We start from the raw sequence: 23,843 nt of genomic DNA, 5'->3' as shown, positions 1-23,843 counted from the left end.
GTTTACAGTGGCCCAGACAGTCCCTTGATGCTTCCAGGCTTGAAGAAATATGGCAGAGGCCATGGTAGGAGGAGTGCAGGAGTGAAATGGGCCCCCCAGGACCACTCCCACCCTGGGAGTGCCACCAGGGTCAGGCCTGCTCCCGGCACCTGAACACCGGATCTGAGCTCTCTAAGTGGACGAATGAAATGTGGCCCCAGCCAGACTTCCCTCCATCGCGTCACAGCCCTTGGAGGCTCTGTGTCCCTGTGAATCCCAGCTGCTCTCCCTGCCTCCCTCTCAGGGGCATTTTCTCTTCTCTGCCATTCAGCACTCCCGAGGCCCATTTTAATCTAGTGTGAAGGGATCGGCCTCTTCGTGCAGGTAAAAGGAAGCTGCAGAAGCAAGCTCGCAGCCGCTTCACTCAGCTCAGCTTTAAAACAGTCTTCAATGTTCATCTCAACTTTATGGCAGGTACAGGTCGTTCATCCTGATTTTACAGTCCCAATTTTAATCCACTGTCCCTTCACTCAGTGCTTTCACTTGCCTCTTTTAAACCAGGAGGCTGTGGGGCCCAGTGTTGACAGGCTGTAGGCACTAAGCAGACAAGTTGTTCTAGGCGTGGCCGGCACTCAGGAGAGTGGCTAGAGAAGGAGGCAGTGAGGGAGGAGAGTGGGGGAGGAAGGGCCCCGTGGTGAAGAGCTGTGACTTTCATGATGAGGGGGTGGGACTGGACCCTTAGCAAACAGAAATTCCTGGAAGGGCTGTGAGTCGGGGCAGAGCCAGGTCCAGTCTGTAGGGTTGGCCTGGGCTGACTGTGTCAGGGCACCATCTGGGCCACTTTGGGAGAGGAATCTGCCTGTACTGGCCCCATACTTTTGGCCCTGTGGGCAGTGGATCTCTAGATGATTCTGGGAAGGGGTTACATTGATCCCACCTGATTTGTGAGAAGGAAGATTCTAGAAGGATGAGACTGTGTTTTTGTACAATGCACATGTGTCTTCTCTATAAATCCTGAGCTCAGCCAGTGCCCATCAATAACAGTGTGGATATTTCAGCCACGAGGGTGGTTTTACCTTCCCCAAACAGATCACTGGGACAAACTGGTTGAATGGGACCTGCCCTCATACCATGAGTCATCTCTGGGTGTTGGTCAAACAGACCTGGGCTCCTGTCTCAGCTCCATCACTTCCCGGTTGTGTGACCTGGGGCAAGTGACCTTGCTTCTCTAAGTCTTATCTTTCTCACCTGAGAGGCTGAATGGGTAATGGCCATGAAGGCGTGGAGTCTCATAGGAAAGATGCACAAGCCAAGACGTCACAAGGCCACAGAGTTAAGAGACACTCTTCCCGCTTCTCCCAAGAAATGTTTACTATTGGGGCTTTGGGAATTCAGGGATGAGCAAGCAGAATTCAGCTCTGCCCTTAGGGAGTTCAATTCCAGTAGAAAGAGAGACAATTAAATACAAATATAATGTACAATGTCAGGCAGTGATGGTGCTGTGAAGGTAGACGAGGCGGGTGGGGGGTTAGAGAGTGATGTCGGTGGGCCAGAGAGGAATAGAGCCTTGAATGGAATCATCAGTGATGCGGATGCCCTGGAAGGGCCTGCTAAGCAGAGGGCAAGGGCCCTGTAGCAGGTGCACGCTGGGGTGTTCCAGAACCACATCAAGAAGGCCAACGAGTCTGCAGCGGCAGCCAAGGAGGAGCAGGAGTGGAGGTCAGAGTAGCAACGGGGACAAGATTATTCAGGGCCTGGAGGTCCTGGTGAGGACTTTGGACTTTATTTGGGAATCCCCTGGAAGGTTTTGAGCTAGGAGTGACATGAACAGATGAATGTTCTTAGAAGGAGCACCCTGTAGCCATGTGGAAAAGAGACTACAGAGAGCCTGAGTGGAGGCAGGGTGGAGGGGACAGTGGCTGGGACCAGGGAGGTTATGAAGCACGGGCCCCAGGACTGGGGATTGGCTGAGGCTGGTATGCAGAGTTCCGTTGGCATCAGGTGTGTCTTGTGCTTGCCTTTCAGGCATGCTCATCCTGCCTGCACTGGAACTGGAGCCCAAGAGCCCAGTGTGTGGAGAACAAGAACCCAGTGTGTGCAAAACGAACAGCCCTGCCCTCTGAGGCGCTGGAGCTCATTGGGTCAGGGTCGTTGTAGATCTGACATCTCAAGAAGCCATGAATTTGTTCATGGTCGATAAAGCTCCTCCTTGGGAGCCCTGCTTACAATGATTCTGTATCAGACCATTCCCCTAAATTACTCAGAAAGTTTTCTGCACTCGGAAGCTCCAAGTGTGCGCACTCAGCATTTCCCCGGGTAATAAAGTTTCACGGGCAGGAGCCGCACCGATGAACTGATTATGCAAGGGGCCATGACAAACTCGCAGATCCCAAGAACAGAACCAGGGCAGCCTTTGGACTCCTCGTGAATTTCTGCAGCATCAGCTCCTGCATGATCGGTTCTTGACAAATGTGAGAGGCGGCAGAGTATCGTTCAACCCTCACGGTGGCATCTCTCACTTCACACTCAGGAGCTGCTCCCAGTCCTTGGCCATCAGTAATGGTGATGCTGAACCTTAACTGTGTGGCCTGGGACCTGAGCCTTACTGTATCACGAGAAGAGAGGATCGGGCTAAGATAATTGTCTCTCAGCTTCATCCTCTTTGATCGGCAGCTGCAACACAGAGCTTCCTCCAACAGCCTGCCCAAAGGCCAGGGATTCCCGTTTCTGATCTGTGAGAAGATACCTTCTAGAATGTTGGGAATGCAGAATATTTGGAATATGGTGTATGTTTTGTCCATCTCAGCCTAGCACTGAGGTTAAGGAAATAACCACATCCTCTCATGACATGTCACACTGGACATTTGCCTAGTAAAGGCTCTGCAAAGTCCTGTAATGAGAGCTATTGATAATAACTAAAAGGTTTGTTGAGTGCTACTTACTCTGTGCCAGACACCGTGTTAAACATTTCTGTACATATTTTTCCTTTTTATCCAAAAACGAACCCTATGGGGTGGGTTCTATTATCCCATTTTAAAGATGAGGATTTTGAGACACAGAGAGGCAAAGTAACTTTTTCTAGTCCACACAGCTAGTGAGTGACATGGCTGGGGTTTAAATCTAGACAGTTTGATCTCTGAACCTTCCCTCTAAACAGCTACAAAAAAGGGAGTGGGGGAGAGTGGATTTAACTGTGATTCAGTTGTTGTCACACCTGTTTGACCAAGGTACTTCTTCATGAAATACCTCTTGCCATCCCACAGAGGACACTTCCAGTGTACTGATCAGAGTCTAGGATCGGGTCTTCCTTGAAGGTACTGGAAAGGGACCCCATTGCAAGAGCAGTACAGTGAGGTGACAAACGTTCAGGAGAAATGGGAAAGAGGAGAGAGAAGTATTCAGGATAGCGCAGTGGATTCTCACATCAGACTCCCATACCCAAAGACTAGTTGTACCATTTGTTTGCTCTGTAACCTTCAGTAAGTTACTTAACCTCTCCGAGTTTCCATTTCCTCATCTGTAAAGGTGAGATAATAAAATGGCACCCTTCAAAGGATTGTTGTAAAGAAGAAGGGAAATCGTGTATATCAAAGGAAGAGTAGAAGCAGGAGGTTCGGTGCTCACTGCTCAGCGTTTAGGTTATCCTTATTTTCTTCTTCAAATGTTTGCCTTCCTGTAGTTTTGACTCTGTCTGTAAGTGAAGAGATTGTGGATTACCATGTTGCCATGTTTCAGAGTTAGTTTACCAATATCAAAAAACACTGTGGAATACCTGTTGTATTTCCCAGATTGCAGTGAGCCCTGAGTGGTGTTCCAAGAAGGAGCAAGCCTGGTCTTTGTCCACTGAGAACTTAATGGTAAGATAGCCACATATGTAAAATGAAATAAAGCTGTGGGTAAGAGCATAGATGCTGGAAACAGACTGCCTGGGTTCCTCTTGGTTCCTCCACTAGCTAGCTCTAAGAATAGCTATTAATCATTCCTAAGATATGGGGAGTACTTGGGCAAGTTCCTCAACCCATGTTTCCATTTCCTCACCTGTGAAATGGTCTACTTCATAGGAGGATATATTCATTTGATAGGGCTGCCATAACAAATGACTGCAAACTTGGCTTTGCAACAGCAGAAATTTATTATCTCACAGTTCTGGAGGCCAGAAGTCCAAATGCAAGGTACTGGCAGGGTTTGTTCTTTCTGAAGGCTCCAAGGAAGAATCCATTTGATGCCTCACTCCTAGCTTCTAGGGCCGCTGGCAATTCTTGGTGTTCCTTGTCTTGGTTAGGGCTGCATGATTCCAGTTTCTGCCTTCAACTTCACATGGCCTTCTCCCTTGTCTATTTCTGTGTCATCTCCTTCTCTGTCTCTCATAAAGACACTCATCATTGGATCTAAAGCTCACTCTAATTCAAAATGAGCTCATCTTGAAACTCTGACGTTAATTGTATCTGCAAAGACCCTTTTTCCAAATAAGGTCACATTCTGAGGTTCTGGGTGGACATATCTTTTGGAGGGACACCACTCAACTCAATACAGATGGTGTAAGCACTAAAAGTGTTAGAATGTGTAAAACACATTAGATATTACTGAGAATATGGTAAGAGCTGCTAGGATAATTATGGTGATGGTATTATTTATACTCCTGTTTTTTAGTTCAAAGCAAATACGAGTGGTGGCGATGGTTATTAGTATTATTAGCATTATTATTTAGTTCAAATCAGGAATGAAGACATGTCACAAGGCAAATGGTGTTCCTCATTCCAACTCTGGACTTTTCCCCATGCCCTCATGGGGTTGATGCTGGGAAATTAAACACAGAACAGTGCTGTCTGTGAATGCCAGGCCCAAAGACGGTGATGTGAGCCACTGAGTTCCTTGATCTGAAGAATTTTACAAGAGTTACACAGCAACACAGTCCTGGGCAATGTTCAGACTTGTGGGAGTATTGCAAAAAGACTGGAGTTCGAAGAGGCTACAGGTGGCAAGACTCTGATGGAGGTTTTCTCCCTGGCCTGGGCCTATATGTGGCCATAAGAATAGATGTGAGGTTGAGAGGCTGGAGAAACACAGCACAGTAGAAAATGAAAATACTTGGTTGCTTGATGTAGACAGAGAAAAGGAGAGTGTTCAAGACAACCCAGAGTGTTCAAACCTGGGAGACCAGATGGCCAGGGAAACATCAAGCAAGTAGGAATTTGTCCAGAGAAATCATTGCATCAGTGACGGAGATCACTGGCCCCTCCCCTCATGACCCTCACTGTCTGCCTGAACAATATTATAGCATTGTTTGTAATAGCAAAAATGGGAAGCAATCTAAAGGTACTTCATTAGAGGTTTGGTTAAATAAACTGTAGTTTATCTCTCTAGTGGGATACTATATGGCTATTCTTTCACAAAGCTGTGGGTGCCAAGGAAAGATGTCTGCAAGTAGAAATATCCATACAGCATGAAGAAAAGTACATGTGTATTCACAAGTATAGAGAGCAGCTTTCAAGGATTTATGCTGTGGGTAGACAGCAAACTATGGCCAGTGGGCCAAATCTGACCTGCCGCCTGTTTGTATAAATAAAGTTTGATTGGGACATAACCACATTCATTCATTGACATATTGTCCATGACAGCTTTTATGCTACTTGTATAGCTTACAAAGCATAAAATATTTACTATCTGGCCCTTGACAGAAAAAGTTTCCCAGCTCCTGGTCGATACAAAACTGTGAACCATGTCTAGTAGAATTCTAGTAGGTTTAGGGGAGAGGAGGAGACATTTTGTCTGCCTTGGACATTTCTATATATATTTTTTAAATCATTAACATGGATTTTTGTAATCAGAAATAAAGTTCAATTTGGAAGGGGGAAAAAGGCATTCAAGACGCACTACCTGATTTTGAGACTTAACTATAAAGCTGTAGTTAACAGCACCCTTATTGGCATAAAGATAGGTATATAGCTCAATCATACAAAATAGAGAGTCTAAGAATAGACTCAGACTTGTATGGTCAATTGATTTTCAACAAAGGTGCCAAGGTAATTCAATAAGAGAGGATAGGCTTTTCAACAAATGGTGTTAGAAAAATTGGAAAGCTAAAAGGGAAGATAAAAAGAACCTTGACCTTTACTTTGTACCATAAACAAAAATTAACTTGCTGTGGATCACAGACATAAATGTAGAAGCTAAAGCGGTAAGACTTCTTCTAAGCAAAGATTTAGGGGATGATTCCTTGAATCGAATATAAAAACCACATACCATTAAGAAAGAATCGATGCAAAGGACTATGTAAAAATTTGTTTTAACACCTTCTCTTCATTGACTAGTCTTAAAAAAGAAAACACCAAAAATCTCTTTTTAAGACACTGTGAAGAAAATGAAAAGATAAATAGTAGACTAGGAGAAAGTATTTGCAAAACACATTTGTGATAAAACACTATGTCGCAGAATATATAAAGTGCTCTTACTGCCCAATAATAATGTCAAACCAATTTAAAAATGGGCAGAAGATTTGAATAAACACTTCATTAAAGAAGATAAGCTGTGTCAAATCAGTTATATGAACAGATGCTCACATCATTAGTCATTAGGAAATTCTAATTAAAACCTGAATGAGATACCGCTAAACACCTATTAAGATGGCTAGAATTTAAAAGACTGGTATTACTAAGTGCTGCTGAGAATGCAGGGTGACTGAGAATTTTGTACATTGCTGCTGGTGGGGATGCAAAATGCTATAGCAACTTGGAGAACAGTGGAAAAATTTTTTCTAAAGTTGAACATGTGCTTCCCACATGACCCAGAGCTCTCCCAGCACTATGTATGCCCAAGAAATATAAAAATATATGTTAGCACAAAGACTGGCATTCCTGAAACTGGAAACACCCCAGTGCCCTCCCTCATTTGGGAAATCAAACAAATTGTGATACATCCATGCAACTGAATACTACTCAGGTATAAAAAGGAATGAAATATTAATACTCAGAGAAACATGGATGAATCTCAAAAGCAGTGTGCTGAGTGAAAGAAGCCAGACGCAATAGGCTACATACTGTTACATTCCACTTGCATGGCTTTCTGGAAAAAAGTGGATCTATTTGGACAGAAAATAGACCCCTGGTTTCCAGAGACTTGGAATGATGGGAGAAGATTGACCACAAGAAGCACAAAATATTTTTTGTGGGGGATGGAAAGATTCTATATCTTTATTGTGGAAGAGGACATGCTACTGTTTCATTTTGTCAGAATTCATCTAACGGTGCATTTTCAAAGGGCAAGTCTTATGCCTAAGATATACCTCAATAAATCTAACTTTTAAAATATATAATCTGGAGGAAAACAAACTGAAAAAATACTTTTTTAAAAAAATAGCAAAGTAGGAGTTTTTCAAAGCGATGAGGGAGAGTCAGTTTGAAGGGCAGTGAATATTCCAGAACAGGAATTCTGTACTCAGGAGGTCAGACTGGGCCAGGCATGGTGGTTCATGCCTATAATCCCAGCACTTTGGGAGGCTGAGACCTGTGGATCAATTGAGGTCAGGAGTTCGAAACTGGCCTGGCCAACATGGTGAACTCCGTCTCTACTAAAAATACAAAATTAGCCGGGCATGGTGGCGTGTGCTTGTAATCCCAGTTACTCATGAGGCTGAGGCAGAAGAATCACTTGAACCTGGGAGTTGGAGGTTGCAGTAAGCCAAAATTTTGCTACTGTACTCCAGCCTTGGTGACAGAGTGAGACTCCATCTCAAAAAAAAAAAAAAAAAGAGGTCAGTTTGGAGGCATTGGAAGCTGTCCTCAGGGAATCATGAGTCATTAAGGGTCTCCAAGTGAGCATGGGACAGTGAGGCTAGAACCCCAAAAAGCCCTCACACCTACAGGGAGAAAAGGACAGGAAACAATAAAGAAACTGAGCCAGGTACAGTGGCACAGGCTACAATCCCAGCTACTCAGAGGCTTAGGAGGATCACTTGAGCCTAGGAATTCAAGACTGGCCTGGGCAGCATAGCAAGACCCATGTCTAAAAGTAAAAATAAAGAAACTGAGATGCACATCAGCCTGGGCAAATTCACAGGAAGAGGACAGAGTGCTTATTTTTTAAATAGATAATACAGAACAAATAGTACATAGTAGGCAGGAGTAAACAATAAAAAGTAAATCTCCCTCTCCACAGCCATCTATTCCCCTTCCTGGAAGCTCCCAGTGTTACTGGTTATATTGTGCTTCTCCAGATATATTCTATACATTCTCCACTGAACTTTGCTTTTTTCCCCTTAGCAATATATCCTTCCAGTTGTTCCATATCGGTATATAGAGAGGTTCCCTAATTTTAAAAATAGCTTCAGGATTGTATGGAGGCACCATAATTTATATAGCCAGGCTGCAATTGATAAACATTTGGGTTGTTTCTGATATATTTTGCTTTTATGAACAATGTTTTCATAAATGCTTATTTTGTTTTTTGGCTTTTTAGAGACAGGGTCTCACTCTGTCACTCAGGCTGGAGTATAGGGGTACTGGCATAGCTCACCGCAGCCTCAAACTCCTGGCCTCAAGTGATTTTCCTTCTCAGCCTCCCAAGTAGCTGGGACTATGGGCACATGCCACTGTGCCCAGCTAATTTAGAGACAGGGTCTCCCTATGTTGCCCAAGCCGGTGTCAAACTCCTGGGCTCAAACCATCCTCCCCACTTTCACCTCCCAAAGAGCTGGAATTACAGATATGCGTCACCATGCCTGGCCAATTTAAAAGAATATGCACATTTTTATATGAGTATATATTATTAGCTCCTCTGCCACCCTGGGTTGGTACCAACTTACCCTCCCTCTAGCCATGCCTGAATATATACAAGGCATGAATATACCTGTTTGCCCAAGACCTGGCCAGCAGAATATGATATCAAACTTTGCTTTTGCCAATCTGGTAGGCAAAAAATGGTATCCAGTAGGAAATTTCATTTGCATCTGGAGGAGGGGATTTTTTTTGGACGTGAAGGAACACCAAGTCACAAGTGTCAGCTGCTTGAATGCCTTCCCTGGTCCAGACAGCACCTCTGGGTGAATTAGTCAAAGGTACTTGTCCTCAAGACACTTGGCTGCCATCTGCTAGAAAGCTATCATGATAACTCAACAAATATGTGATGACTTTGAGACGAAGAGCACCCCCGGAGTTGTACAAAACACAGCCTGCTTCTCCACGGGCAGCTGTGGAGAGGTTTGATGGAGCAGCGGTCTCTAGGTAGGAACCAGATTGCCTGGAATTAGTACAGTAGAAGCAGCACGTACAGGATAAGAATTCAGGATGCTTGACAGTGGAGCACAAGGGCATTAGCTTGAGGGACAGCCAGAATAAATGGAAACTTCATTATCCGTGGATTATGTACTTGGAACTTAGGTCCTAGGCAACTCTGATGTTAGTAATTTGGCCAGCAGGCTCATTAAGCTCTTAAGATAAGTGGGCCTAGTTAATGAATTAACACAAGATGACATTTTACACACAGAGCAAAAACCAGAGCAGGCACCACTGAGTTATGCAACATCATAATTTCTCAGGCAAATGTGATCGCTGCGTCTTGCCTGCCAAAGTGAAGAGAGGTCTGAAGAGAGCCTGCTTTCGGAGACATAAGTGAGACCGTTAAGTTCCACAGGCATTTTATATCCCATGCATTTAAAGGGCTCCCACTTGTAGTCTTAAAACCTCACATGTTTATACAGAAGCCAGCATTTTAAAATCTCTGGACCATTTGTTTTCTGTGTGACAGTTTACCTACTTTCTTTTTTACCAAATAAGACACACTGGCTAGGACCAGTGGCTCACACCTGTAATCCCAACACTTTGGAAGGCCAAGACGGATAGATTACTTGAGCCCAGGAGTTCAAGACCAGCCTGGGCAACATAGGTAGACTCTGTCTTTACAAAATATGCAAAAATTAGCTGAGCGTGGTGGCACATGCTTGTAGTCCCATCCACTGAGATGGGAAGATGGCTTAGCCCAGGAGGTTGAGGCTATTGAACCAAGATAGTGCCACTGCACTCCAGCTTGGCTAACAAAGGGAGAGACCTTGTCTCAAAAAAATATATTAAAAATTAAGAAGAAATAAAAAATAGAAATATATCTCACTGGAATGGAACTGTCTGTTCATATCTTCTCCCCAACCCAACCCCATCCCCCAGAGGTGGCTCCCCCAGCTTTCTACCCCTGGTTGCGAGAAGTTGGTGAGGATAACAGTAAGAAAGGCAACACTACACTAAAATCTAGTGTCCATTAGTGAGGGATGATGAAAAATTCTGGAGCTGGATAGTGGTGATGGATGCACAGTAACGTGTATGAACATTAATACTGTGTATGAACGTTAGCGCCACTGAACTGTGCACTTTAAAATGGTGATAGTGGTAAATTTTGTCTTTTTTATCATTATTAGATAAAGTATATAATTATATGTTATATATATTATATAATTATATATATTATGTAAATATATTAAATTTTATGATATATAATTATATATTACGATATGACACATATTATGATATAATTACATATTATATAATGTATTACATATTATATAGTATAATATATAACATGTATTATATATAACATATATAAATATAGAATATAGAATATATATAATAATATATAGTTAATATGTAATTACATAATATATATTAATTACATATTTTATAGTATAATATATGTATATAACATTTATATATAAAGATATACTATATATAACATATACTATATAATTATATTATACTATATAATATGTATTATGTAATTATTATTATTTTGTCATCGTCGTCATAAGAAAGAACTGGCATCACTGAGGCAGGCCGTTGCCAGGCACTGTGCTCAGCACTTGCGTGTATATTGTACTCTACCATCTGGATAATCCAGGGAGATACAGATACTGTTGTTTACTCAGGACCATCACCATTTCACAGACAAGGAGGGTGAGGCTTCTAAGAGTTAAAAAACTCGCTTGAGCTCAAACAGCTAGAAGCAGTGGCTCCAGGATTCCACCCCAGGGCTCCTGACTCTGCAGCTCTCCCTGCTAGATAACAAAATGAAGAAGATATTTTAGTTGAAGCCTGAATTCTGAAACATACGCATACACAAGCCTCCACCCAGCTTCTAATTGTCTAAGCTGTGAACAGACAGAAGAACTCTGGCAGAATCTGTGAGTGACAGCTAATTAATTGTCTTCAGAAAAAATCCAAAACCGCCTCCCTTCCTTAACTATACTGCAACATGATTCTGTCTTTCTGCTGGGCTCCTATTTACTTCTTTCTGTGCAATGAATCACTGAAACAGGGACCACCAGGGACTTGGAGAATCTTGGTAGCTTTTAGTCCGTTTTTAGGTGTGGCTGGAGAGATGGATTAACACACAGAGCCGGACCTTGAAGGGAAAGGTCATCATTTGTCTCAGACTGGGATCTTTTGGGGAATCAGAAAATGTTTATATCAGAAAAGAGTAGAAGTCAGTGTGTTTTGCAATGTGTGATTTTTTGAAGGAGAAACATCTAGATTCCAGTCCTGTTCCTCTGTTTACTTCTTATGTGATGTTAGACAAAATAATTCACTTCTCTGAGTCAATTTGCCCATCTGGAAAATAGGAATAACAACAGCACTCACTTTACGAGTGTGTGTGAATAAACAGATTTTTTTCCCATTGAGTGGTGGGTATTTATTGAGTGCCTACTATGTGCCAGGCACCATCCTACTCTCTGGGGATACAGCAGTGAACAAAACAGATGCACAGCTAGTGATGAGGGATGGAGTAAAGCCCTTAGCCGATGCCAGGACAGAGGACATGAGTCACCTATAGTCGCTGCCGCTGCTGCTATTTCATGACTACATTTTGAACCCTGTGGACCCGCTGAAACCTCCTCACTGGCTCACAGGTGGAACAAGGACAGGGTCGTGGCCACCATCTTTACTCACTTGGGCTGCATTTATTCTTCCAGCTAGGCCATGACAGTAACTAGTGGCAGTCCCCAGCTTGGACCCCTGGTTTCCTCTGCCTCCCTCGACCTTACCATGGTGGCCAGATGTGTCCTGCTGACTGGGAAGCTCCTTACCTGAGTGCTTGAAGTGTGGCTCGTTAGCACGTGTGGAGAGAGGGATATTATTACAGCAACCTGCAGGGGTGGGATGTGCACCAGACCTTCACCCTGGAACCCCCGAGGAAGTACCTGCAGATTGCGTGGCAGGTCTTATTCAGGTGATGTAGAGCAGAACATTGGGGCCAGGTTCTGAAGTCAGACCCCTGGACTCAACTCACGCACAGCTTGTTACCTCCAAACTGCGTGGCTGTGGTCAGGGGAACTGACTTCTCTGAGCTTCATTTTCCTCATCTAAGAAAAAGGAGAATTACAACACCTACCCCATGGAGTTGTTATGAGGTAGGCAGATGCGATACAAAGCATGTACTTGGCCAGGCACAGTGGCTCACACCTGTAATCCCAGCACTTTGGGAGGCCAAGGTGGTCGGATCACTTGAGGTCAGGAGTTCGAGACCAGCCTGGCCAACATGGTGAAACCCCATCTCTGAAATACAAAAAGTAGCTGGGCATGTGGCACATATCTGTAGTCCCAGCTACTCGGGAGGCTGAGGTGAGATAATTGCTTGAACCTGGGACGCAAAGGTTGTAGTGCACTGACATCGTGGTACTTCACTCCAGCGTGGGTGACAGAACAAGACCATGTCCCAAATAAATAAATAAATTAGCAAGCAAGCATGTATTTGTATGTACTGAACACATGTACTTATAGAGCACAACATGTAGCTATGTTCAGGGGCTTGATGAGTATTGAATCATTTCATGCTCACAGAAGCCCCAAAAACTGGACACAATTAGGTCTCCGTTTTGCAGCCCAGAGAGGATAGCACTTTCAAAGGGCACACAGCAAGCAAGTTTTCTGGGGCGGGCATTTGAGCCCAGGAATTCCTGCTGTTAGCATGGACTGTGCTGGCTCTCTATCCCAGAAGCTCCATGTGGGACCTGGCTTAAACTAAATGTTCCGCATGTATGAGGACCCCAGAGGCACTACCTGTGTTCCCGAGGTGTGTTACTTTATACATTTCTACTAAAGAACTGATTTCTGCCACAAGAATTCTCACTCCTGTTCCCTAGATATTATATGATACTGACTTTTTAAAACAACTTTATTGAGGTATTATTTGCATTACTTAAAATTTGCCCATTTTAAGTGTTCAGTTCAGTGATTTGGGTGGGGAGTGGAATTTACCAATTTGTGCAACTGTCACCCTAATCCAGTTTCAGAGCATTCCCATTACCCCAACAAGATTCCTCATGGCCATTGTTAATCCCCATCCTCTTTCTCACTCCAGGCAACCACTCATCTACTTTCTGCCTCTGTAACATTGCCTTTCCCGGAAATTTCACATAAACAGAATCATACAAGATGTGATCTTTATGTCTGGCTTATTTTACTGCATCATGTTTTTGAGGTCCATCCATGCGGTAGCATGTTTCAGAATTTGTTACTTTTTATGGCCAAATAATATTCCATTGGGTGGATGTACTACATTTTGTTGATTTGTTCACCAGTTGGTGGACATTTGGGTGGTTCCCACTTTTTGGCTATTGTGAATAGGACTACTGCGAGCATACACATGCAAAATCTGGGGCTGAGGTTGAAACACAAAGATGAGCCAAACTGGTAACCTTCTCTCTTTTCTCTCCTCTCTCCGGGGTTTCTCAGAACCGGGCAGTGGGCAGGTGTTTGTGACTTCAGAGAACCAGCTTGTGTATTACCCCAGCATCACCTACGCCATCATCGGCAGCTCCGTCATCTTCGTGCTGGTGGTGGCCCTGCTGGCACTGGTCTTGCACCACCAGCGAAAGCGGAACAACCTCATGACACTGCCTGTGCACCGGCTGCAGCACCCTGTGCTGCTGTCCCGCCTGGTGGTCCTGGACCACCCCCACCACTGCAACGTCACCTACAACGTCAATAATGGCATCCAGTATGTGGCCAGCCAGGCAGAGCAGAATGCATCAGAAGTAGGCTCCCCACCCTCCTACTCCGAGGCCCTGCTGGACCAGAGGTGTGTGCTGGATCGAAGAGATTGAGGCGGGAGAGGGCATCCATATTGGGGAGGGGAATAGGTGCACACACTGAGGTTCCTAGGTCTTGCCAAGAGCCTGGCTTCAGCTGCTGTATGCAGTGGCAGCATCTGACAGTTGCCTGGTCCTTGCAAAACACTCTATGTGTTTCACCTCAGTTAATCCTCTCAGCATCTCACTTGAGGGGGGAAGCTGATAGGAATGTTCCAAAACTGGGTTATAGTGATGGTTTCACAAATCAGTAAATTGCCACATTCTACAGGTGAGGAAACTGAGGTTCTGGGATGTTAAATTATTTGTCTGAGGAACATACAGTTAGGATCCTGGCTAACTCAGAGGTCTGCTCCTCCTGGGAATACCACGCTGTAGCTCTGAGCCTCACCTGCTGCTGCAGAGCAGTGCCCAGTACTTGTGAGAGGTTTGGTTAATATCTGTTGAATGAATGGATGAATGAATAAGTGAATGAATGAGAGAATCAGTGAGTTCCTAAACTTTGCTTGGCTTCGTCTATAAAATAGAGGAGGTGGAAAGGAGCACTTTCAAGCTTTTTTAAGCAGTAGACACCTTATTGCAAATGGAATTGTACAAGAATCCTCAGTATATAAAGCCAAGAAGCAGAGTTCTGTAGTTAAAGCGAGTAGTGTGCCTGTTTCCTGCTCAACATCCCTCTTCCTCGAGCTCTGCAGTGTATGGCATTAGACTTTTTTTTTTTTTTTTGAGACAGAGTTTCGTTCTTGTTGCCCAGGCTGGAGTGCAATGGCGTGATCTTGGCTCACCGCAACCTCTGCCTCCCAGGTTCAAGTAATTTTCCTGCCTCAGCCTCCCGAGAAGCTGGGATTACAGACATGCACCACCACGCCCAGCTAATTTTGTATTTTTAGTAGAGATGGGCTTTTTCCATGTTGGTCGAACTCCCAACCTCAGGTGATCTGCCCACCTTGGCCTCCCAAAGTGCTGGGATTACAGGCGTGAGCCACCGCGCCCGGCCTGGCATTAGACATTTTGCAGGCCATATTCTGATAGTGACTGGCTCTTTCTTGGACCCTCTTCAGTGGCCACTCTTGTATTCAATCTTCATTTTCCTTCCTCATTGAAGGTGAATAAAGATTCAGAGGTCAGTGGAGGGGATGGCACTTAAGGATCTCTTTGCAAATAAGTGTAAGAATTCAGGACCTTCCTCACCTAATAAAGTTCCCACTCATAACCTTTTCATTTGGACCATCTGGTGTAGAGTGAGGTTAAAATTGCTGACTCTGGAAGCAATGCATGGGTTCAAATCCCAACATTGCTGTTTACCAGTTATTTCTGATCCTGAGCCAGACATTGAATGTCTCTGTGCATCAGTTTCCCCACCAAAGCAAAAGGCATGATAGTAATGCCCACCTCATAGCATTCTTGTGAGCATTAAATAAGGTAAGGAATGTAGGGGGCACAGCAAAGTGCCTGGCTCACAAGAAGCCTTCAGTAAATGAGAGCTAGAAAATAAAATGTCTTTTCTGTTAAATTCATTCCTTTCAAGCCCTTCTGCAGTAACAGACTGAGGTGCTGAGAGGATGTCCTCTCACTTACCGCAGTTCGCAGCCAGGAAGAGTTGGCTTTCAATATGAATGCCAATTCTGTGTTCCCATCAGAGCCCAGTCAAGACACCAGCTTATGCCAGGCACGATGGCTCATGCCTGTAATTCCAGCACTTTGGGAGGCTGAGGTGGGCAGATTATGAGGTCAGGAGTCCTGACCAACATGGTGAAACCCCATCTCTAATAAAAATGCAAAAATTAGCCAGGCATGGTGGTGCACGCCTGTAATCTTGGCTACTCAGGAGGCTGAGGCAGGAGAAGCGCTTGAACCAAGAGGCGGAGGTTGCAGTGAGCCGAGATTATGCTGCTGCACTCCAGCCTGGGCGACAGAGTGAGACTCCATCTAAAAAAAAAAAAAGACACGAGCCCAGCCTCTAGGGCTTTTGGCTGATGGAGCAGAGTGGCAATGCCAAACTACCCAGGTTGAACCGAGGGACTTGGCGGGCAGCCTCTCTCTGGGTCTACCCAGAGGATGTGGTTTTGGCACTGCACAGTCAACATGAACCAGCCAGAACACACTGGCCTTTTCTGTTCTGCTGTGGTTCCTGGTCCTTGAATTAATTGTCTTTGTACTTGGAGGGAAAATCTCATTTCTTACCGGAAATACCATCTCAGAAATGGGCTGAAGTTGCCTTGTCTTGGCTCTAATATGTTCTCTTCTTTTCCTCTCTCCATTGCCCCTGCCATTTTTCTGTCCCCATCACAGGCCTGCATGGTACGACCTTCCTCCACCACCCTACTCTTCAGACACGGAGTCTCTGAACCAAGCCGACCTGCCCCCTTACCGCTCCCGGTCTGGGAGTGCCAACAGTGCCAGCTCCCAGGCAGCCAGCAGCCTCCTGAGTGTGGAAGACACCGGCCACAGCCCGGAGCAGCCTGGCCCCCAGGAGGGCACTGCTGAGCCCAGGGACTCTGAGCCCAGCCAGGGCACTGAAGAAGTTTAAGCCCCAGTTATTCCAAAGTCCATATGGGTTAATCTACTCTGACTTGTCGTTCTAACAATTTGTGCTCATGGGAAGCTCTTTAAGCACCTGTAAGGGTGTCTCAACTTGCGGTTTGGGGTATTAAGCTATCCCTGCATTCCCCCTCCTCCCCCGGATTTCAGAGATGTTTTTCTAGCCTCTCAGTTTACATGATCTGTTGTGCATGTTTTCGGTGAGGTCACTCCTCCTTCAGGACCCTAGATCACACCCTTACTTTTCACATTATTATGTTTCTGTTGGGCAGGCAGCAGATGAAACAGTATTGAAGTAGGCTGGGAGAGAGCAGTGTTTCTACACTACGTTGGATGCTCAGAAGCGCAGGAGACGCTAGACCAAATCCTCTCTGCTGGGCTGCTACCTTATAGCATTTGGGGATTTGGGTTACATGATCCTATGAGGAAGCCATCATTAGATGGTTGTCCCCCCAAAAAAAATTCAGTTCAGTATCAAAACCTGCCTTGCACGATCCTATGCATTGCCCTCAGTCCAGCAGTCAGTGGCCAAAGAAAACTCTGGACATGAGTAACACCCTTCAGCCCTCACAATGCCATTTTGGTTTCGTGAAGGACTCTGAAACTATCCTGGCTTTAGACATTTGCCCAAGAATGCTTATTCTAAGAGCTTTCTCCAGCGGCATATATCGTCACCCTCATCCCAGAATAGGCAGGGAGCTTCTGCCATGACTTTATCCAAGTTCTCAGCTCTTAAACTGTGGGCTACCAATTGCCTACGATCCCTTGGCTTTACAGCCACTTCCCTGGTTTCTGGGCTGCCACCCTCCCAGCTGACCTGCCTGTAGCCAAGGAATGAGGACCTAACTTGAGTTGGCCCAAAATCTGATCTGGCTCTATGTCCCTGTGACCCACATCGAGCCTGTCTTGCTCATTCATGCAGCCTCAACACTGGCCTCCAAAGTTCCCTTAACATTGCAAGTCCATTTTACCTGGCGTTTGGACTTGAGGACACTGGTTTCTATCCCAGGAGAGAGCCATATTCAGTATCTCCAGCGAGAGCTCCTGGCTCCCTGCACTGTGCACACTCCTCTACCCAGGGTCCCAGTACCAGTGCCTCTAGTTAGAGTTAGTTAGGGTCAGGGTCAGCCCTCTCCCAGCATCCCAGCAGTTTCTCCTCTGAGACACATGGGCAGTAGACAATTTGGAGTCAAGATTTTCCATTTGGATTTATTTTAAATCTTTTAGAAATGCATTTGAAACAGTGTGTTTGTTTTTTTCCCTTCTAGTTAAGGGACTATTTATATGTGTATAGGAAAGCTGTCTCTTTTTTTTGTTTGTTTTTCCTTTAACAACGTCCAAAGAAAAATGCAAAAGGAGATCACACCCTTGCCCCTCTGAGCCCCATGATAACAAGTCACTCCAGACTAACCTGTGTGCTGGACATTTGTGCATTGTTGCACTTTGAGGTTATTATTTATCGAGTTCTTGAAGGAAACAGAAAGAGGGACCCCTCTTTCCCTTGGTGTATAGTCTCTATAGAGTTTATGCTAGTTTTTCTCTAACTTTCTCTGTGCGCAGCCAGCCAGAGGGCCCGCCTCCCTGAGGGAATAAGGGGTAAAACGTTAAGCGTTATTTGGCAAGAAACCACACTGACTGATGAGGGATAAAACGGAACCAGGTAGAGCCACTCCTGGCAGCTGTCACCCATTCAAAACTTCTTTTCGCAGCTGAAGAAATGTTCAGTAACCTGTTTGATGATAATTAAAACAGAGCCTGCAGGAAGTGGGGCTGAAATGGCATTCAGTGATCCTGTCCTGTAGACTTTTCTTTCTTTTTTTAACCAAATCCAAAGTATGTTACAGGAAAGCTAGCCACTGGTGTTTTGTTTCGGTTAAAAAAAAAAAAAAAAAAAGAAAGAAAGAAAGAAGGGAACCTAGTTGCCTGTGTCTTTCATTTTAAAAATAGCACTTGAGTTATTTTCTGAGTAATCCAATAAAGAACTTTTGATGACAGCCAGAATGTGTTAGAACTCTGGCTGAACATTTCATCTCCTGTGAGTCAGAAGGGCTTTATTTCTCCCTTTGATGGGCCCTTGCTTCTTTCTGGTGCTCTGGAAGTTGTTTAGAGGAAGAATTCTAATTTAAATTAATTACAGTGAGTTAATCTCACTCACTCGCTTTTCTGCTTCGAGGCATTTTAGGAAAAACAAATGGTTTTAGTAGATAAAGGAAGCCTATTAATGTTTTTTAAAACAAACAGGGACATTTTTATCATAGATTTGATTTTTTTAATTAATGTTTTTAAAAATATATAAATAGGACACCAAAGCTACAGGGTTTTTTGGGGGGTGGGGTTTGTTTCCTACTCAAGATGGCAAATTAGTGGCCAGCAGTATTTTTTAACTCTTTCTAACCAGGAAGGTTTTTTATACATTGCCTGAATCTATGTCATCTGGAAAATGGTTTCGTCTCTTTTTTCTCAAGTGAGATCAGCATTTTATTTTAGAATTAAATTAGTTCCACTGTGATGGCTGGCCTATTTTCTGACTCAGCTCCCTCTACCTTGAAATTGACATTTAAAAAAAATGCAACTAAGTGGTTAACAAATAGTGAGTGATGCTCAAAGTTAATGTAAACTGGAAAGGTTGTGTGTTGTTGCTTTTTGTTTTTTTCTTAGGCTTGGTTTTGTTTTGTTTTTTAATTTTTATACTTTCAAATAAATTTGCAGTTTCATTCTTTCGATTTGTACAAATGGTTCTTGACCCACTCATCTCCCTTATAGAAATATAAACAATGGACAGTCACTTCTTTCCTAGCTTTTGCAATGAATTTATACCATAATAAAATGAGAAAAATGAAGAATATGTTGGTGGGAGCTCAAAATGTGATGGATGTGTCAAGATTCCACAGCTGATATGATTGGAATACAGAGGCAAAGTTGTGGACGACCAGTTAATGTAATGGGCCCTAGGAAATCTTATCTGAAGATGGGTGTTTCTGCCTTTGTTACAGCATTATTCAAGGGAAAAGGACAAGTGGCTGTGATAACTGTAGCGGATTCTGACCACATATTCAGGAACACACTACAGCTCTTGCACAGGTGTGCTAGTAATTAGTTTTAAAACACAGATGGCTCAGATTGTCTCCACCAATGATGGGAGCATCTTTATGCTTTTTTTAAATCTAGTTTTGGAGCCACATGTTGGCCAATGCAGCAGGGACATCTGTGTAGGAAGGAAGTTAGGATGCCCCATAGGTCACCACCAACACCATCATGAACAGGAACAATAACTCCAGGCCTGGCCAAAATTGAAACCCACATGGAAATCCAAATGCAGGACCTACAGTACCAAGACTTAGATCATGTATTGGTCCCAGATTTCTCAAAAAGAAGACTGGGCTCTCAGACAGGGGTATCCCAAGCATATGCTATGTCGTGTCCTGCCCCAAGTGGTGTAGAATAGAGTTTCCCAAGCACCAAAGATTTCTCAAGTTACTCATTTCATCATCCCTCAAGGCACCTTATGAATACCATTTTCATGGATGCCAGGGTGAGCATTTTTTATGGATGCTAGTTCTTTACAATAATTGTAAAGTACTAATCCAGAGCAGGGGTTGACAGACTTTCTCTGAAGGTCCAGAGAGTAAATATTTTTGGCTTTGTGGCCATGTGGTTTCTGTAGCAAGTACAAAAGCAGCCATATAGACAACACAAAAATGAATGGATGTGGCTGTGTTCCAACTATTTACAAAAGTAGGCTACTGGCTGGATTTGACCTGTGGGCTGTGGTTTGTCAATAATGTAAAGGATCGCTTCCTCCTTGGGTTCACAGATCTAAAGCTAAGGGCATTGAAAAGAAGAAAGAGTTGTGTTCGTGGCTTGGAGTACTAGAACCGTTGAAATGACACCAACCTCAAAAAATTAAAAATAGAAAATTTCATGAAGCAGGAAATTCAAGGCTCCTATTAGTTCTCTTCCAAAATAAGAAGATACAGGTTTAAGATGAAGAGAGGCTTCATTAATGAAGTCCCTAATAGTTGGGTTGAATATAGCAATCCTAGTCAATAAATAAATAACTACTCTCACTGGGAGTTCTTCAAAGTCATGAACTCAGCTATCTGTCTTTTCTCACTGGGAGTTCTTCAAGGTCTTGAACTCAGCAATCTGTCTTTTAGTGAAAGTCCATGGGAGTGAGTGACCTGGGAAGTAATCTCCATTTTCTCCATTGCACTTGCAACTCACAGGCAAAGCAGTGGATTCGAAGAGTGAACTGAATGCGAAAGAGATTCAGGTGGCTGCAGTGGAGTGTATGAGTGTACATAAGGAAAGACTATGCACCCAGTGAGACTTAGGGAAAAGGTCAGTGAGACGATATACTGACTCCCTTGACATCCTACAGTTAAACAAGTTCATAGGACATTAATTAGAATACTTAGTTATAAGTAATAGAAATCCGACTCATACTTGATAAATTGTATTGAATTTTAGAAGGTATATTGTCTAATGCAACCAAGTCCAAGATTATGGAACTTTTGGTTTCAAGCAGACCTGCATCCAGCTGCTCAATGGCTGTCATTAGGAATTTGTTTCTCCCTTGCCAGTTTCTCAGCCCTGCTTGCTCATGGAAAAGAGAGTCCCAGAAGATCCAGGTTCACAGTCTTGGGTGAAGCACTCTCTCCTAGCATCTACAGAAACCTTGAAACGGACTCATGATTGGTTGTTCTTGGTCATATGACCACTACTGTGCATGGGACTCAGTCCCTTGATTGACAGCCCCACCTAAATTACGTGAAGCAGGAAAGGGAAAATTCCCATATGGAAAGAGCCTAGTAGTGAACCAAATACCAATATATCTACTATAAACCGTCATCAAAGAATGGTACCCACAACTGGCTGGTATAATTTGTAATATACATAAGAAAATAGCAGATGACTACAAGCTTCAAACATGACTATAGGCATTAAATGGTCTGAAAGAAACAGAGGCAATGTTGCAGTGAAAATTTCAGGAGACTCAGCAGCCTTTCCTTAAACCTCTGAGGCAAGGTTAGTCTCAAGTTGGAGTTAGATCATGTACGCTTTTGTGAGATGGTCATGAATAGGCTGTGTAGGAGGAATTCTACCCTAAAGATACCCCAAATATCTCCTGGGCTCAGAATTGTCTCCCAGCCACTGAAATGGGGCAATTATCCTGCCAAGAGTTTCCCCATCCTGCACAGTATTTTTAAGCTGATGGATCAGAAATATATTCCCATTCATCACCCTTATCAAGCTACCTAAAGACCTAGACTCAAGTATGCATGTTGTTAATGAGGCTTTCCATAGTTAACCATTTTATCTATACCTGAAAGTTAGGATGCGTCAATATCTAGAGCATCATCCACTGGAAATTTTAGAACAGCTTTTGTCACTGGAGCCGAGGAGCTGAATTCCAATTAGATTTAGAGCTTGACGGCATAATCATGGGGGGCTGTGATGAAATGTTGGAGGAAGCATGTTAATTTAAATATGACTGATGCCTCAATTGGGCTGAGTTTATAGTCTGAGCAAGGATAATTGACTCTAAAGTTCTAATGTCAGACTGTATTTGACTTTACATGCTTTTCAAGGTCACCCTGGTGAGTCATCCCTGTGAGCCGACAGAGAAAAGGCACCCCAAGGAGCACACATGCATGGGCAATGTTGACGGGCCAGACCCGGAAGCAGCGCACACACACATTTCATTGCTCAGAGCCTGGTGAGTCTCATGGTCAGACCTACTGGTAAAAGAGGCTGAGAAGTTGGATTACTTGTGTGTCCAGGAAGGACCAGAGAAGGATTTTGGTGCTAGTCACCAAACCTGTGTTTGCACTCTTCTTCTGCTTCTGGAAGAAGATACCAATCATTCCATATAATCAGATTCAAGATCTGGGATCTGGTGAAAATTTCTATGTCAGGTCCAAATGTGGCTTTTCTAAAATGACAACTTTTCAACCCCACACAACTCACATCATCTCTCCCCTAGATTGCCTCCCTTTGGCATATTCTCAGAATCTTTTTTTTTCTTTCTTTTGTGTGTGTGTGTGTGAGAGAGAGAGAGACAGGGTGTCGTTCTGTCACAGGCTGGAGTGCAGTGGCATGATCTTGGCTCACTGCAGCCTTAACCTCCCAGGCTCAAGTGAACCTTACACCTAAGCTTCCCGAGTATCTGGACTACAGGCACGTGCCGCCATGCCCAGCTAATATTTGTATTTTTTGTAGAAGTGAGGTTTTGCCATGTTGCCCAGGCTGGCCTCAAACTCCTGAACTTAAGTGATCTACCCACCTTTGCCTCCCAAAGTGCTATGATTCCAGGCACACACCACCACTCCCAGCCTATTCTCAGAATCTTTGAATAACTTGTCCAGGCACATACCACCACTCCTAGCTTATTCTTAGATTCTTCAAATAACTCTCAACTCACTCCAGAAAAAGATCAAAATGCTTATCTATGGGACTTTCCACCACCTAGCTCCTCCCTTCTCCCTTACTCTGCTCCAGTTGTCCTGACCACCCTCCTGGGTCGAACCCACCAGGCACAGTCTCAGCTCGGGAACTTTGTTCTTGCTGTTCCCTCTCCTGGAACAGCCTTCTCAAGATCCCTAGAATACTCTTCCCCATCAGAGAACCATCAGTAGCCACAGCCAATTGGAATCTTGCTATTGATGTCTTTGGGACCTCAGCTATGACCACACTGAGATTTGTGGAAGAGAGAAGTACTAGATTTCTTCTTGACCAAGATAATGATTGATTCCTAGACTTAAGCAGTACATGGGAACTTGGGAAGGTGAGTTGGGGAGTGTACTTGCAAAACGTGGTATAGAAATCTCATTTGGACCAATGCTAATGTGAACTGTGGGTCCAGAGGAGAATCAACTTAAGAAATACCTTGAAATTAGAAACAATACACTGGAATGTGAAGAACAGGACCACAGGATTGAGGTGGTACCTGAACTCATGCCCAGCTGGGAGCCCGCTCTTTTGGTGACCCCTCAATAAGTGTGACTCTTTTGCAAGAGAACTTGGGCCAGACCATCTTGGAAGTGTGTTCTTCGTGTACCAGTCTGTGAATCAACTAAGGACACATGGACATGCAAGGCAACTTCCCTGGGATAGGACCATGGATTCTGTTTGAAAATGGTGGCATCCCCAGTTTGGAGATAAGAAACTTGACAGTTTGCTCAAACAGGGAAAAGAGGTAAGAAATTACAGAAAGAGAAGACAGTGCTAGCCTCTTTTAAAGTGAAAAATAAAC

At 44.0% G+C, this 23,843-nt stretch overlaps 1 protein-coding gene across 4 annotated transcripts in view; it reads left to right on the top strand.

Moving 5' to 3' along the window:
• The window catches only part of LDLRAD3 (low density lipoprotein receptor class A domain containing 3), a 282,755-nt gene extending 263,444 nt beyond the window's left edge, over positions 1-19,311 (top strand). For all 4 annotated transcript variants that reach the window (XM_064365028.1, XM_064365027.1, XM_064365026.1 and 1 more), the window contains 2 exons: positions 13,692-14,037; positions 16,340-19,311. In XM_064365028.1, the coding sequence (XP_064221098.1) occupies positions 13,692-14,037; positions 16,340-16,577 (584 nt within the window). In that variant the 3' untranslated portion in view covers positions 16,578-19,311. The remainder of the gene's footprint in view (positions 1-13,691; positions 14,038-16,339) is intronic.
• The last annotated feature ends 4,532 nt before the right edge of the window (positions 19,312-23,843 follow it).

The sequence above is a fragment of the Aotus nancymaae genome, unplaced genomic scaffold (assembly GCF_030222135.1).
Source record: "Aotus nancymaae isolate 86718 unplaced genomic scaffold, 86718_ANA_hifiasm-v0.15.2.pri h1tg000059l, whole genome shotgun sequence".
Taxonomy (NCBI): domain Eukaryota; kingdom Metazoa; phylum Chordata; class Mammalia; order Primates; family Aotidae; genus Aotus; species Aotus nancymaae.
The sequence above is the reverse complement of the archived record's forward strand: the minus strand, read 5'-3'. Positions and strand labels throughout refer to the sequence as shown.